The sequence below is a fragment of the Heliangelus exortis genome, unplaced genomic scaffold (genome assembly GCF_036169615.1).
Source record: "Heliangelus exortis unplaced genomic scaffold, bHelExo1.hap1 Scaffold_290, whole genome shotgun sequence".
NCBI classification, from domain to species: Eukaryota; Metazoa; Chordata; class Aves; order Apodiformes; family Trochilidae; genus Heliangelus; species Heliangelus exortis.
The window spans coordinates 1-13,168 of NW_027285967.1; the positions used below are offsets into that span (position 1 = coordinate 1).

At 62.8% G+C, this 13,168-nt stretch overlaps 2 protein-coding genes across 2 annotated transcripts; one reads left to right on the forward strand and one right to left on the reverse strand.

The window, feature by feature from the left end:
• The first annotated feature begins 3,047 nt into the window (after positions 1 to 3,047).
• Positions 3,048 to 5,708, forward strand: LOC139790883 (cathelicidin-2-like). Its single transcript, XM_071732678.1, is given in 6 exon segments — positions 3,048 to 3,099; positions 3,102 to 3,155; positions 3,158 to 3,216; positions 4,041 to 4,148; positions 4,236 to 4,319; positions 5,528 to 5,708. Coding segments are annotated over 6 exon segments (468 nt in total). The 3' UTR covers positions 5,639 to 5,708.
• A 1,556-nt stretch (positions 5,709 to 7,264) lies between these two features.
• On the reverse strand, positions 7,265 to 9,858 carry LOC139790884 (cathelicidin-1-like). Its single transcript, XM_071732679.1, has 4 exons — positions 9,673 to 9,858; positions 8,354 to 8,461; positions 8,193 to 8,270; positions 7,265 to 7,350 (listed from the first exon to the last, which is right to left on the reverse strand). Exons 1-4 carry the CDS (start codon positions 9,841 to 9,843, stop codon positions 7,276 to 7,278), a joined length of 432 nt encoding a protein of 143 aa, XP_071588780.1. The 5' UTR covers positions 9,844 to 9,858; the 3' UTR covers positions 7,265 to 7,275.
• Positions 9,859 to 13,168: the final 3,310 nt, after the last annotated feature.

Below are 13,168 nucleotides of genomic sequence, written 5' to 3' on the forward strand. Positions count from 1 at the left end.
GGTGACCTCGGGGCCCCCCCGGCAGCTGACGCGGGCGGTGCTGGAGGCCCACGGGGAGGACCTGAAGCTCCTCAAGGTGCTGGGAGTCAGCAGGAGGGTAAGGGGGGATTTGGGGGGGTGGATTGACCCAAAATGATGGAAAAGTCTGGGAAAAGCCACCGTATCCGACAGCGCTGAAGGGAAGGTGCCCCCCGGAATCAGCAGCGTTGAAGCCCACCCCTGAAGTTGACAAAATCCAAGGGAAATTCCCACCCTGGCTTGGAAAAATTGAAGAGAAAGCCCCCAAATTTGACGGAATTCCCCCTGAATTGGGAAAATGTAAGAACCCCCTCCCCAAGTTTGACAAAATCGAAGGGAAATTCCCCTGACGTGGAAAAATTTAAGAAACCCTTCCCCAAATGTGAAGAAATTGAAGGGAAATTCCCCCCCCCCCCCCTAGAATTGGCAAAATTTAAGAAACCCCCAAATCTGACAAAATTCCCCCCAGAATCGGCAAAATTAAAAAACCTCCCCAAATTTGACAAATTTCAGGGAAATTCCCCCCAGAATTGGCAAAAATTAAGAACCCCCTCCCCAAATTTTACAAAATTGAAGGAAAATTCCCCCCTGAATTGGCAAAATTTTAAGAAACCCCCCAAGTTCGACAAAATTTCAGGGAAATTCCCCCCCCCTCCAGAATTGGCAAAATTAAGGAACCCCCCAAAAGAGGCCAAGCTGAAGGAAAACTCCCTAAACAGGCAGCGTTTCAGGAATATTCCCCTTAAATTTGGACACGAAGATGGGATTGGGGCTCAAAGGGAGTTCCCCCCAAATCCTGCAGAATGTAAGGATCCCCCCAGATGTGCCAGGGTTTGAGGACAATTCCCTGCAGTGTGGGGATGGGATGGGATTGGGATGGGGTTGGGATGGGGATGGGATTGGGATGGGGTTGGGATGGGGATGGGATGGGAATGGGGTTGGGATGGGGTTGGGATGGGATTGGGATTGGGATGGGGTTGGGATGGGGTTGGGATGGGATTGGATTGGGATGGGGTTGGATGGGATTGGGATTGGGGGTGACACTTCCCATGGCTCGTCCTCCCTTTTTCCAGGTTTTTGACTGGGGAACCCATTTCAGCATCAACTTCACTGCCCGACACCCCCCCTGCCCCAAACCCCCCCACGGCCACCACCCCCAGCAGCTTGGGTGCCCAAAGAGGCCTGGGAAGGTGAGGGGACAGTGGGGAGAGGGTGACACCGGGGTGAGGGTGACAACAGGGTGAGGGTGACAACAGGGTGAGTGACAGCAGGGGGAGGGTGACAACAGGGTGACAGCAGGGTGAAGGTGACAGCAGGGTGAGGGTGACAGCAAGATGAGGGTGACAGCAGGGGGAGGGGGACACCAGGATGAGGGTGACTCAGGGTGACAGCAGGGTGAGTGACAGCAGGGGGAAGGTGACAGCAGGGTGAGGGTGACAGCAGGGTGAGGGTGACAGCAGGGTGGCACAGCCAGTGTCACCACAGTGTCCCCAACCCCTCACAGACCCAGAGCTGCTCAGCCCAGGTCTCCGTCTTCTCCTTCCTGCCCGAGGTCCCTCTGTCCATGGTGCAGTGTGGGGAGCACCCGGTGAGACCCCCGGGGACCCCCACCCTGGGGACACCCTGGGGACACCCTGGGGACATCCTGGGGACACCCCTGGGACACCCCAGCCTGGGGACACCCTGGGGACACCCCTGGGGACATCCTGGGGGCACCCCTGTGACACCCCAGCCTGGGGACATCCCTGGGGACACCCCTGGGGACATCCCTGAGAATACCCCTGGGGACATCCCTGGGGACATCCTGGGGACACCCCTGGGGACATCTTGGGGACACCCCTGGGGACATCCTGGGGACAATCATGGGACATCCTGGGGTCATCCTTGGGGACATCCTTGGGGACATCCCTGGGGACATCCCTGAGGATACCCCTGGGGACATCTCTGGGGACACCCTGGGGACATACTGGGGACAGACGTGTCCCTTGCTCAGGTGCAGTTTGGGGACATTTTTTCCCCTTCTTTCTCCTCCAGCCCCGCTCTCCTGGCACCCCAGCAGCCACCCCAGGTCACCCAGTGTCACCTTCCAGGCCACCCCCCCGCCGGGGGACATCCCGAGGTCCCCTGTCCCCAAACCAGAAGCAATAAAAGATGTTTTGGGGTCATTTCTCTGAGTTTGGGGTTGGGGACACCCCCGGTGTTGGGCCAAATGGGGCTGGGGAAGCCCAGGGAGGGGACACCGAGATGGTCCCTGCAGTGCTCTGAGTGTCACCTCTGTCCCTCAGTGTCCCCGGGTCACCCTGTGCCACCCCCAGGAGCAGGGACAGTCCCCGAGGTGTCCCCAAACACCCCCCAACCCCATTCCCAGGGCTGGGGACACCCCGAGGAGGTGGCTGTGTCCCCAAGGAGGACACCAGAGGTGCCACCACCCCCCCTGGGGACACACTCAGGGGGTGTCCCCATCCCCCCAAACTGTCACCTGTGGGTGAGGGGCTCCACCCCAAGGAGTCCCAACCTTGGGAGGTGACACTCTGTGTGTCCCCTGTCCCCCCCTGTGTGTCCCCTGTCCCTCTGTGTGTGTCCCCTGTCCCCCCCTGTGTGTCCCCTGTCCCCCTCTGTGTGTCCCCTGTCCCTCTGTGTGTCCCCTGTCCCTCTGTGTGTGTCCCCTGTCCCCCTCTGTGCGGGGTGTGGGGTTGTGGGTGTGGGATGAAGGATGCGGGGCGTGGGATGTGGGTGGGTGTGGGATGTGGGGTGTGGGTGTGGGGTGTGGGTGTGGGTGTGGGGTGTGGGTTTGGGGTGTGGGGTGTGGGTGTGGGTGTGGGGGTGTGGGTTTGGGGTGTGGGTTTGGGGTGTGGGGTGTGGGTGTGGGTGTGGGGTGTGGTTTGGGGTGTGGGTTTGGGGTGTGGGGTGTGGGTGTGGGTGTGGGTGTGGGGTGTGGGTGGGGTGTGTGTGGGGTGTGGGCGGGTCCTCTCGTGGGGCGGTTCCCGGGGGTGGATAAAAGGCGTGGTGTGGGGGTGCTGGGGCAGGAGATGTCCCCGCGGTGCTGGGCGCTGGTGCTGGCGGTGCTGGGGGGGGCCTGGGCCCTCCCGCCCCCCTGCCCTACCCCCAGGCCCTGGCCCAGGCCCTCGACGCCTTCAACCGCGGCCCGGGGTGCAGAACCTCTTCAGGCTGCTGAGTGCCCACCCCGAGCCCACCCCGGTGAGACCCCCCGGGACCCCCCCGGGACCCCCCCCACCCCATTCCATCCCATCCCATCCCATCCCATCCCATCCCATCCCATCCCATCCCATCCCACCCCATCCCATCCCATCAATCCCATCCCATCCCATCCCATCCCATCCCACCCCATCCCATCCCATCCCATCCCATCCCATCCCATCCCATCCCATCACATCACATCACATCCCATCCCACCCCGCACCTCCCGGGGGCACCCCCTGAGCCCCCTCCTCACCCTCAGTGGGACCCCCCCAAAAAAACCCCCCTCCTCACCCCCACCCCCCATCACCCTCCCCCACCTGTGACCCCCCACCCACTCCTGACCCCATTGTTGGATCCCCCCCTCACCTTTGGACACCCCACCCACTCCTCACCCCCACCCAGATGTGACCCCCACCCATTTATGGACCCCCCTACACCCACTCCTCACCCCAAGTGGGACCCCCCACCCACTTATGGACCCCCCACCCACTCCTGACCCCATTTAGGGACCCGCCCACCTTTGGACACCCCCACCCACTCCTCACCCTCAACCATTTGTCGACCCCCACCCCCACCCACTTCACCCAACCACAACCACCACTCCTGACCCCCCCAACCCCGTGCCACCCCCCCACCCACTCGAGACCCCCCACCCACTCCTCACCTCGACTCGGGGGCCCCCCCACACCCACTCCTCACCCTCACCCATTTGTCGACCCCCCACCCACTTTCACCCAACCACAACCACCACTCCTGACCCCCCCCACCCCGTGCCACCCCCCCACCCACTCGGGACCCCCTCCCCACGCATCCCCCCCCAGGACGTGGATCTGAGCACCCTGCAGACCCTCAACTTCTCGGTGATGGAGACCGAGTGTCCCCGGACCTCCCCCACCAACCCCGACGACTGCGACTTCAAAGAGAACGGGGTGAGGGGGGGTCCCTGGTGACACGGGTGACACGGGTGACACCGGGTGACACGGGTGACACGAGTGACACCCTGTGTGTCCCCCCAGGTGATCAAGGAGTGCCGGGGTCCCGTGCGGCTCCTCCAGGGCACCCCCGAGTTCGACCTCAGCTGCTCCGATGCCTCCTCGGACGTGAGTGGGGGGGCTCGGGGGGAGGGGCAGCACCCACCCACGACACCCCCACTACGGGTGGGGGGCACCCATGGGTGGGTGGGAGGAGGGGGTCTGTCCTCCTGCCCCATAGCACAGCCCCCCACCCCAAAAAAAAAAAAAAAAAAAGGGAGACTGTGGTGGCTCCAGAGCCTGGGGGGCTCTTGGGGTGCTTGGGGAGGGGGGGGGAGGGGGGTCCTGGGGGGCTTGGGGGGTCATGGGGGGCGTGCAGGGTGCTGGGTCTGGGGTCTTTGGGGAGGGGGGGGCCTGGGTCTGGGGTCCAGGAAGGGTCCCTGGGTGGGGGGAGGTCCCTGGAGGAGATCCTAAGGGGGGGGGGTCTTGGGTTGGGGGGGTTCTGGGTCTGGGGTCCTGGGGGAGTAATGGGTGCAGGGTGCTGGGTCTGGGGTCTTTGGGGAGGGGGGGGCCTGCGGGACTCGTGGGTGATGGTGGTGGGGGGGTCCTGGGTGCAGGGTGCTGGGTCTGGGGTCTTTGGGGATTGGGGGTCTTGGGTCTGGGGTCCAGGGAGGGTCCCTGGTGGGGGGAGGTCCCTGGAGGGGATCCTAAGGGGGGGGGGGGGTATTGGGGATGGGGGGGTTCTGGGTCTGGGGTCCTGGGGGGTGAAGTGGGTGCAGGGGTTTGGGTCTGGGGTCTCTGGGGGGATCCCGGTTGGGGGGGTCCTGGGTTTGGGGTCCTTGGGGGGTCCCTGGGTGAGGTCCTTTTCGGGGGGGTCCCGGGTGGGGTCTGTGGGTGCTGGGTCTGGGTCTTTGAGGGGGGGGCCCCAGTGGGGGGGGATCCTGAGTGAAGGGTCCTGAGTCTGGGGTCCTATGGGGGGGGGTCCTGGGTTGGGGGGGTCCTGGGGAGCAGAAGGGGTTCAGGGGCTGGGTCTGGGGTCCCTGGGGGTCCTCGTGTGGGGGCGTCCTTGGGGATTGGGGGTCCTGGGTCTGGGGTCCTTGGGTTGGGGGGGGTCCTGGGTCTGGGGTCCTTGGGTTGGGGGGGGTCCTGGGTCTGGGGTCCTGGGGGCAAAGTGGGTGCAGGGGTTTGGGTCTGGGGTCCCTGGGGGGGTTTCTTGGGTCAGGGGGTCCCAGCCCGGTCCCGGCTGCGGGTTCTGGGTGGGGGTCCCGGGGTGGTCCCGGGGGGAGCCCCCGGTACCGGTACCGACTCCCCCCCTCCCCGCCCCCTTCCCCCCGCAGCCGGTTCTGGTCCAGCGCGGGCGGTTCGGGCGGTTCCTGGGGAGGATTCGGCGGTTCCGGCCCCGAATCAAGTTCAACATCCACGCGCACGGCTCGGTGGGGCTCGGGTGACGTCACGCGGTGTGACGTAATGCGGCGTGACGCAATAAAAAAAAGGGGCCGGGGGCGGCCCGGGGCGTGAGAGGGACCGGAGTGACGTCATTGGGGAGGGGAGGGGAAACTGAGGCACGGGGGGAAACTGAGGCACAGGGGGATACAGACAGGGGGAGGGAAACTGAGGCACGGGGCGACTGAGAGATGGGAAACTGAGGCACGGGGGGGGAACAGACATGGGGGGAAACTGAGGCACAAATGGGGAAACTGAGGCATTGGGGGAAACTGAGGCACACGGGGGAAACTGAGGCACAGGGGGGGAAACTGAGGCACGGGGGTGCAGAGAGGCACAGGAGGGAAACTGAGGCACGGGAGGGAAACTGAGGCACGGGAGGGAAACTGAGGCCCGGGGAAGGGTCCTGAGGCCCGGGGGTGGGGACAGGGAAACTGAGGCAGCCCCGGGCTGTCCCCTCCTGTCCCCTCCCAGGGGCCGTGAGCCCAGGACAGGGGGGGAGGGGTGGTGACACCAGCCCTGGGGGGACCCTTTTGTCCCCAGTGTGTCCTGTGGGGTCAGGATGAGCCCTGGGGGTTGGTGCCTGTTTTGGGGTGGGAGGGGTCACACCCCAACCCCCCCCCCCCAGGACCCTTCTCCATCAGCATCCCCAACGTGTCCCCAAGATGTCCCCAAGATGTCCCCAACGTGTCCCAAACGTGTCCCCAATTGTGTCCCCAAGATGTCCCCAACGTGTCCCCAACGTGTCCCCAGCATGTCCCCGAGATGTCCCCAAGATGTTCCCACATGTCCCCAATGTGTCCCCATGTCCCCAGCATGTCCCCGAGATGTCCCCAACATGTCCCCAACATGTCTCCAACGTGTCCCCAGCATGTCCCCAAGATGTCCCCAAGATGTCCCCAACATGTCCCCAACGTGTCCCCAGCATGTCCCCAAGATGTTCCCAACATGTCCCCAATGTCTTCCCAGTGTGTCTCCAGAATGTCCCCAGTTGTGTCCCCAGTGTCCCAACGTATCCCCAATGTCCCCAGCATGTCCCCACTTGTGTCCCAGTGTCCCAACATGTCCCCAATGTCCCCAGCATGTCCCCAGTTGTGTCCTCGTGTCCCCAACATGTCCCCAGTGTCTTCCCAATGTGTCCCAACATGTCCCCAATGTCCCCAGTGTGTCCCAATGTCCCCAGTGTTGTCCCCAACGTGTCCCCAGTGTGTCTCCCGTTGTGTCCCCAGTATGTCCCCAAGATGTTCCTGTGTCCCCAATGTGTCCCCAGTTTTGTCCCCAATGTCTTCCCAAAGTGTCCCAATAAGTCCCCAGTATGTCCCCAACGTGTCCCCAGTTGTGTGCCCAGCATGTCCCCAAGATGTCCCCAACATGCCCCCAGTTGTGTCCCTGTGTCCCCAGTGTCTTCCCGGTGTGTCCCAACATGTCCCCAATGTCCCCAGTTGTGTCCCCAGCATGGTCCCCAAGATGTCCCCAAAGTGTCCCCAAGATGTCCCCAACGTGTCCCAAGGGTGACACCAGCAGGAGCAGGCACAGCCAGGGAAGAGCTTTATTTGGGGGGGGGGATGTCCCCAACATGAGGGTGTCCCCACCACAGGGGTGTCCCCACCACGGGGGGTGTCCCCAAGGGGTCCGGGTGGTGTCACCCCCTCCTCTTCTTGATGGCCTTGTAGATCTTGTAGGCCAGGAAGGGCCAGAAGCGTTTGACCTGGACGGGCTGGGGGGGAAATGTCACCAGTGAGGAGGGGACACCAAGGGGACCCCACCCCCCATGGCCTCATGTGTCACCACCCACCCCCCCGAGACCCCCACAACCCCTCCCAGCCCCCCCAACCCAACCAACCCAACCCAATTCCCCCAACTCAACCCAAACCCCCCAACCCAGCCCAACACCCCAATGCAACCCCCCAACCCAAACCCCACAACCCAACCCCCCCAAGCCCCACAACCCAACTCAACCCAATTCTCCCAACTCAACCCAACCCCCTGACCCAACCCCCCCAGCCCAACCCCCTCAACCCAATCCCCCCAACCCAATTTCCCCAACCCAACCCAGCCCAACACCCCAATGCAACCCCCAACCCAAACCCTACAACCCAACCCCCCCAACCCAACTCAACCCAATTCTCCCATCTCAACCCAACCCCCCCAACCCAAACCCTACAACCCAACCCAACCTCCCCAACCCCACTCAACCCAACCCAATTCCCCCAACTCAACTCAACCCCCCAACCCAACTCCCCAACCTAACCCAGTTCAACCCATCTCAACCCAAACCCCTCAACCCAAACCCTACAACTCACCCTCTCCCCCCAACCCGACCCCCATCCCAAACCCTACAGCTCAACCCAACCCCCCCAACCCAACTCAACCCAATCCAACCCCCCCAACCCAACTCAACCCAATCCAACCCCCCCAACCCAACTCAACCCCCCCAACCCAACTCAACGCAACCCAAACCCTACAACTCAACCCAACCCCCCCAACCCAACTCAACCCAACTCAACCCAACCCAAACCCTACAACCCAACTCCCCCAATTCCCAGCCCCCCCACTCACATCCTCCGGGGAATCCACGCAGGTGACCTGGAAGGTGCCACCGGGGGGGGGGATGGGGGCCGTGCAGTCCTTGACGATCTGTGGGAACACGGGGGGGGAGATGAGGTCGGGGACAAGTTTGGGGACACGTGGGGGTCCCCGCTCCCCCCCGAGGGTCTCACCCCATCGTCCTTGAAGTCGCAGGTGTCGGGGCGGAAGGCGCCGTGTGCGGGACAGAGAGTCTCCATCAGGGTGAAGTTGAGGAGCTGCAGGGAGCTGAGGGGCACGTCCTGGGGGGGTGACACCCCACGTGGGGAGGTGACACTCAGCAGGGGGCACAGGGACACCCGGGGGGGAGAATCCCACCCCCCACCTCAGAATTCCCCCAAAAACGGAGGGGCTGGTGTCCCCGTGGGGACCTGGGAGTGTCCCCAGGTGGCGGCACCGCCCGTGGCACCCATAACCCAGGGGGGGAGAATCCCACCCCATATCCCAACCCCTCCCCCAAAACAGAGGGTCTGGTGTCCCCGTGGGGACCTGGGAGTGTCCCCAAGCGGTGGCACCACCCGTGGCACCCATCACCGGGGCCCTGGAGCCCCCCGGGGGGCAGCATCCCACCCACACCCCAGAATTCCCCCCAAAACAGAGGTCCCGGTGTCCCCGTGGGGACCCGGCAGGGTTCTGGTGTCCCCTCGATGTCCCCATGGGACCCCCGTGGTGTCCCAGGTGGTGTCCCCCACACATGGGTGAGGGAAGAGAGTGGGCAGGGGGGGCTCCGTAAATGGGGTCAGGAGTGGGTGGGGGGGTTTCCAGAATTGGGTGAGGGTCCCGAGTGGGTGGGGGTCACAGGGAGGTGGGGAGGGTCAGGAGTGGTGGTTGTGGTTGGGTGGGGGTCTGGGGGCACAAGGGGGTGGGTGGGGGGTCCACAAATGGGGGGAGGTCAGGAGGGGGAGAGGGGGATTCACAAATGGGGTCATGAGTGGGTGGGGGGGGTCATGGGTGGGTGGGGGTGAGGAGTGGGTGAGGAGGGGGCTCCATGAAGAGGGTGAGGAGTGGGTGGGGGTGTCCAAAGGTGAGGGGGGGATCCAACAATGGGGTCAGGAGTGGGTGGGGGGGTCACAGGTGGGGGAAGGTGATGGGTAGGTGGGGGTGAGGAGGGGGGTTTTTTGGGGGGGTCCCGCTGAGGGTGAGGAAGGGGCTCAGGGGGTGCCCCCAGGAGGTGCGGGGTGGGATGGGATGGGATGGGATGGGATGGGATTGATGGGATGGGATGGGATGGGATGGGATGGGATGGGATGGGATGGGGTGGGGTGGGGTGGGATGGGATGGGATGGGATGGGATGGGGTGGGATGGGATGGAATGGGATGGAATGGGATGGGATGGGATGGGATGGGATGGGGTGGGATGGGATGGAATGGGATGGGATGGGATGGGATGGGATGGGATGGGATGGGATGGGATGGGGTGGGGGGGTCCCGGGGGGGTCCCGGGGGGTCTCACCGGGGTGGGCTCGGGGTGGGCACTCAGCAGCCTGAAGAGGTTCTGCACCCCGGGGCCGCGGTTGAAGGCGTCGAGGGCCTGGGCCAGGGCCTGGGGGTAGGGCAGGGGGGGCGGGAGGGCCCAGGCCCCCCCCAGCACCGCCAGCACCAGCGCCCAGCACCGCGGGGACATCTCCTGCCCCAGCACCCCCACACCACGCCTTTTATCCACCCCCGGGAACCGCCCCACGAGAGGGACCCGCCCACACCCCACACACACCCCACACACACCCCACACCCACACCCCAAACCCACACCCCAAACCCACACCCCACACCCCACACCCACACCCCACACCCACACCCCAAACCCACACCCCACACACACCCCACACCCCACCTCCACCCCCACCCCCACACCCCACACCCACACCCACACCCCACTCACACCCCACACCCACACCCGACACCCACACCCCAAACCCACACCCACACCCCACACCCACACCCCACCCACAACCTCACACCCCACACCCACACCCCACACCCACACCCCACACCCACACCCCACACCCACACCCCAAACCCACACCCCACACCCCGCATCCCTCACCCCACACCCACACCCCAAACCCACACCCCACCCCCTGCACCCCCTGCCCAGGCCCCACCCACGGGGGACACGGGGGGGGATGACAGAGCCACCCCCTGAGTGTGACAGAGGGGACAGCGGGAGGGCTGAGGGACAGGGACTGGGCTTGTGGGGACAGGGGGGACACGGGGGGACACAGGGAGGGGGACACAGGAGGTACAGGAGGGGACAGAGAGGGACAGGAGGGGGGGACAGAGAGGGACAGGGGACACACAGAGGGACAGGGGACACACAGAGGGACAGGAGGGGACACACAGGGGGACAGGGGACACACAGAGTGTCACCTCCCAAGGTTGGGACTCCTTGGGGTGGAGCCCCTCACCCACAGGTGACAGTTTGGGGGGGATGGGGACACCCCCTGAGTGTGTCCCCAGGGGGGTGGTGGCACCTCCGGTGTCCTCCTTGGGGACACAGCCACCTCCTCGGGGTGTCCCCAGCCCTGGGAATGGGGTTGGGGGGTGTTTGGGGACACCTCGGGGACTGTCCCTGCTCCTGGGGGTGGCACAGGGTGACCCGGGGACACTGAGGGACAGAGGTGACACTCAGAGCACTGCAGGGACATTTATTGGGTTTGCTGGGGACAGGGGGGACAGGAGGGGACACGGGGTGACAGGAGGGGACACAGGGGGTGACAGGAGGGACACGGGGGGTGACAGGAGGGACAGGGGGTGACAGGAGAGGACACGGGGTGACAGGAGGGGACACGGGGGGTGACAGGAGGGGACACGGGGTGACAGGGGGGAAACGGGGGGTGACAGGAGGGACACAGGGGGTGACAGGAGGGGACATGGGGTGACAGGAGGGACACAGGGGGTGGCAGGGGGGACACAGACTCCTCATCTTCTCCCAGGTGCCATCCTTGCCCTGTTCCAGCCCCCTGAGCCAGGTCCAATCCCCGGGGGCTCGGTGGTGCCTCCAGGGATTTCCCTCAGGAACGGGCAGGAATCTCCTCACACTCCTCATCTCCTTCCAGGAGCCATCGCTCCTGTCCCATCCCCTCAGCCAGGAGCTTCCCAAACCCAGCCCAGGCTTTGGCTCAGTCCTGATGGCCCCAAAGTTCCTCTTGTCCCATCCCTTGTTCCTTGGGAGCAGAGCCCGACCCCCCCTGGCTCCAACCTCCTCTCAGGGGGTTGCAGAGAGCCAGAAGGTCTCCCCTCAGCCTCCTCTGCTCCAGGATCAACACCCCCAGGGCCCTCAGCTGCTCCTCACAACTTCTCCAGACCCTTCTCCATCTTCTCCAGCCCCTCCTCCATGCTCTCCAGACCTTCTCCTTGTGCTCCAGACCCTTCCCCACCTCCATTCCCTTCTCTGCACACTCTCCAGACCCTCAATGTCTCTTTTCTGCCCCAGACCTGACCCCATTTTTGGGGGTGCAGCCTCAGCAGTGCCCAGCACAGGGGATGCTCCCTGCCCTGCTCCTGCTGCCCACCCCAGTGCTGGTCCCAGCCAGGATGCTGGTGGCCACCTTGGCCACCTGGGCACCCTGTTTGCTATTTACAAAGGTACAGATAGCTGAGATCTGATTCTCCCTCACAGCCAGGGTGGGATTGGTGCCAATTTTATGCCCCAAACAAGGCAGGGACAGAGTAACTGCTCAGAGACAAAGTTTGTAGCCTTTAAGCAGGAGGTTATTTATTAACGACCAGGGAGCAGCCAGGTTTTCCTGGGCAAACTGCTCCTGTTCAGCAATCTCACAATTCAGCTTTTATACAATTTTGCCAAGCAATTGCAACATACTTTATGAATATTCATTATATTGCAACATCTACTTTTAATATTCATAACAGGCGGAGCTGAGGCAGAGTTAGAGGGTTGGTCTTCAATTTGGGGAGGATTTTTGGGGTCGTTCCTGTATTTCATCCTCTTGAACTGGTGTCCTTTCCATAACTTTTTCCTAATTTGGATAGTCTCCTTGTGCATTTGGCAGGGTCTTAGTGACCTTGGCTCATCCTAAAACTTCTGAGGCTACTGATGCCAAATTTTATGTTATTTTATATTAATTAATTATTAATTAATTATTAATTAATTATTAGTATGTTTATTTATATTTTATATTAGGCTATTATTATGTTATCTCTCAGACAATTTATTACCTCTGTATTTTCCTAATGCTGAGCTTTCTTATAGTGCCTTGCATTTTATGTTTTAACTCGTTATTTCTCAAAGAGTGCTTCCTTTTGGGCGGCTTCAGGATCTCCCTCCTATCATCACTCCCTGGTGTCAGAATGGAAGCAGTGCCACCTCCTCCCTCCCAAAGAGCAGGAGGGGTTTGTGTCTGGTGTTCAGCAGTGACAGGCAAAGCCTGGGATGCCTCCAGGTGGCTTCTCTGCACACTCTCCAGACCCTCAGTGTCTCTTTTTGGGGGTGCAGCCCCCTCACCCCCCATCCCTGCCCCCTCCCCGGCCTTTGGTTGCCACTTGGGCTACCAGGGGGGGGTCTCATGTTCCCAGCAAAACTGCTGAGTGTCTGAATGTAGGGAGTGTGGTGACTGCAGCTCTGGGGAGGCCACAGCTTGAGTCCTGTGTCCAGTTCTGGGCCCCTCAGCTCAGGAAGGAGATTGTGAAAGGAAGCTCAGTGAAAGGGACAGAGCTGCCCTGGCTTCCTCTTCCTCCTCCTCCTCCTCCCTCTTGTGCCCCATGCAGTGCTACAGGCTGGGCACAGAGTGGCAGAAAGGGAGCTGGGAGTCTGGATTGCCAGGAAGCTGAAGAGGAGCCAGCAGTGTGCCCAGGTGGCCAAGAAGGCCAATGGCATCCTGGGCTGGCTCAGGAACAGCATGGCCAGCAGGTCCAGGGAAGGGATTCTGCCCCTGTGCTCAGCCCTGGGGAGGCCACAGCTTGAGTCCTGTGTCCAGTTCTGGGCCCCTCAGC

What these genes read in the sequence shown, in the direction of transcription:
- LOC139790884 (XM_071732679.1), bottom strand. Translation starts at nt 9,843, where the DNA reads ATGTCCCCGCGGTGCTGGGCGCTGGTGCTGGCGGTGCTGGGGGGGGCC. An exon ending in GCGACTTCAAGGACGATGGG is followed by an intron (nt 8,271 to 8,353) that starts GTGAGACCCTCG and finishes GTGTTCCCACAG; the next exon opens with ATCGTCAAGGACTGCACGGC. An exon ending in GCGTGGATTCCCCGGAGGAT is followed by an intron (nt 7,351 to 8,192) that starts GTGAGTGGGGGG and finishes TTTCCCCCCCAG; the next exon opens with CCCGTCCAGGTCAAACGCTT.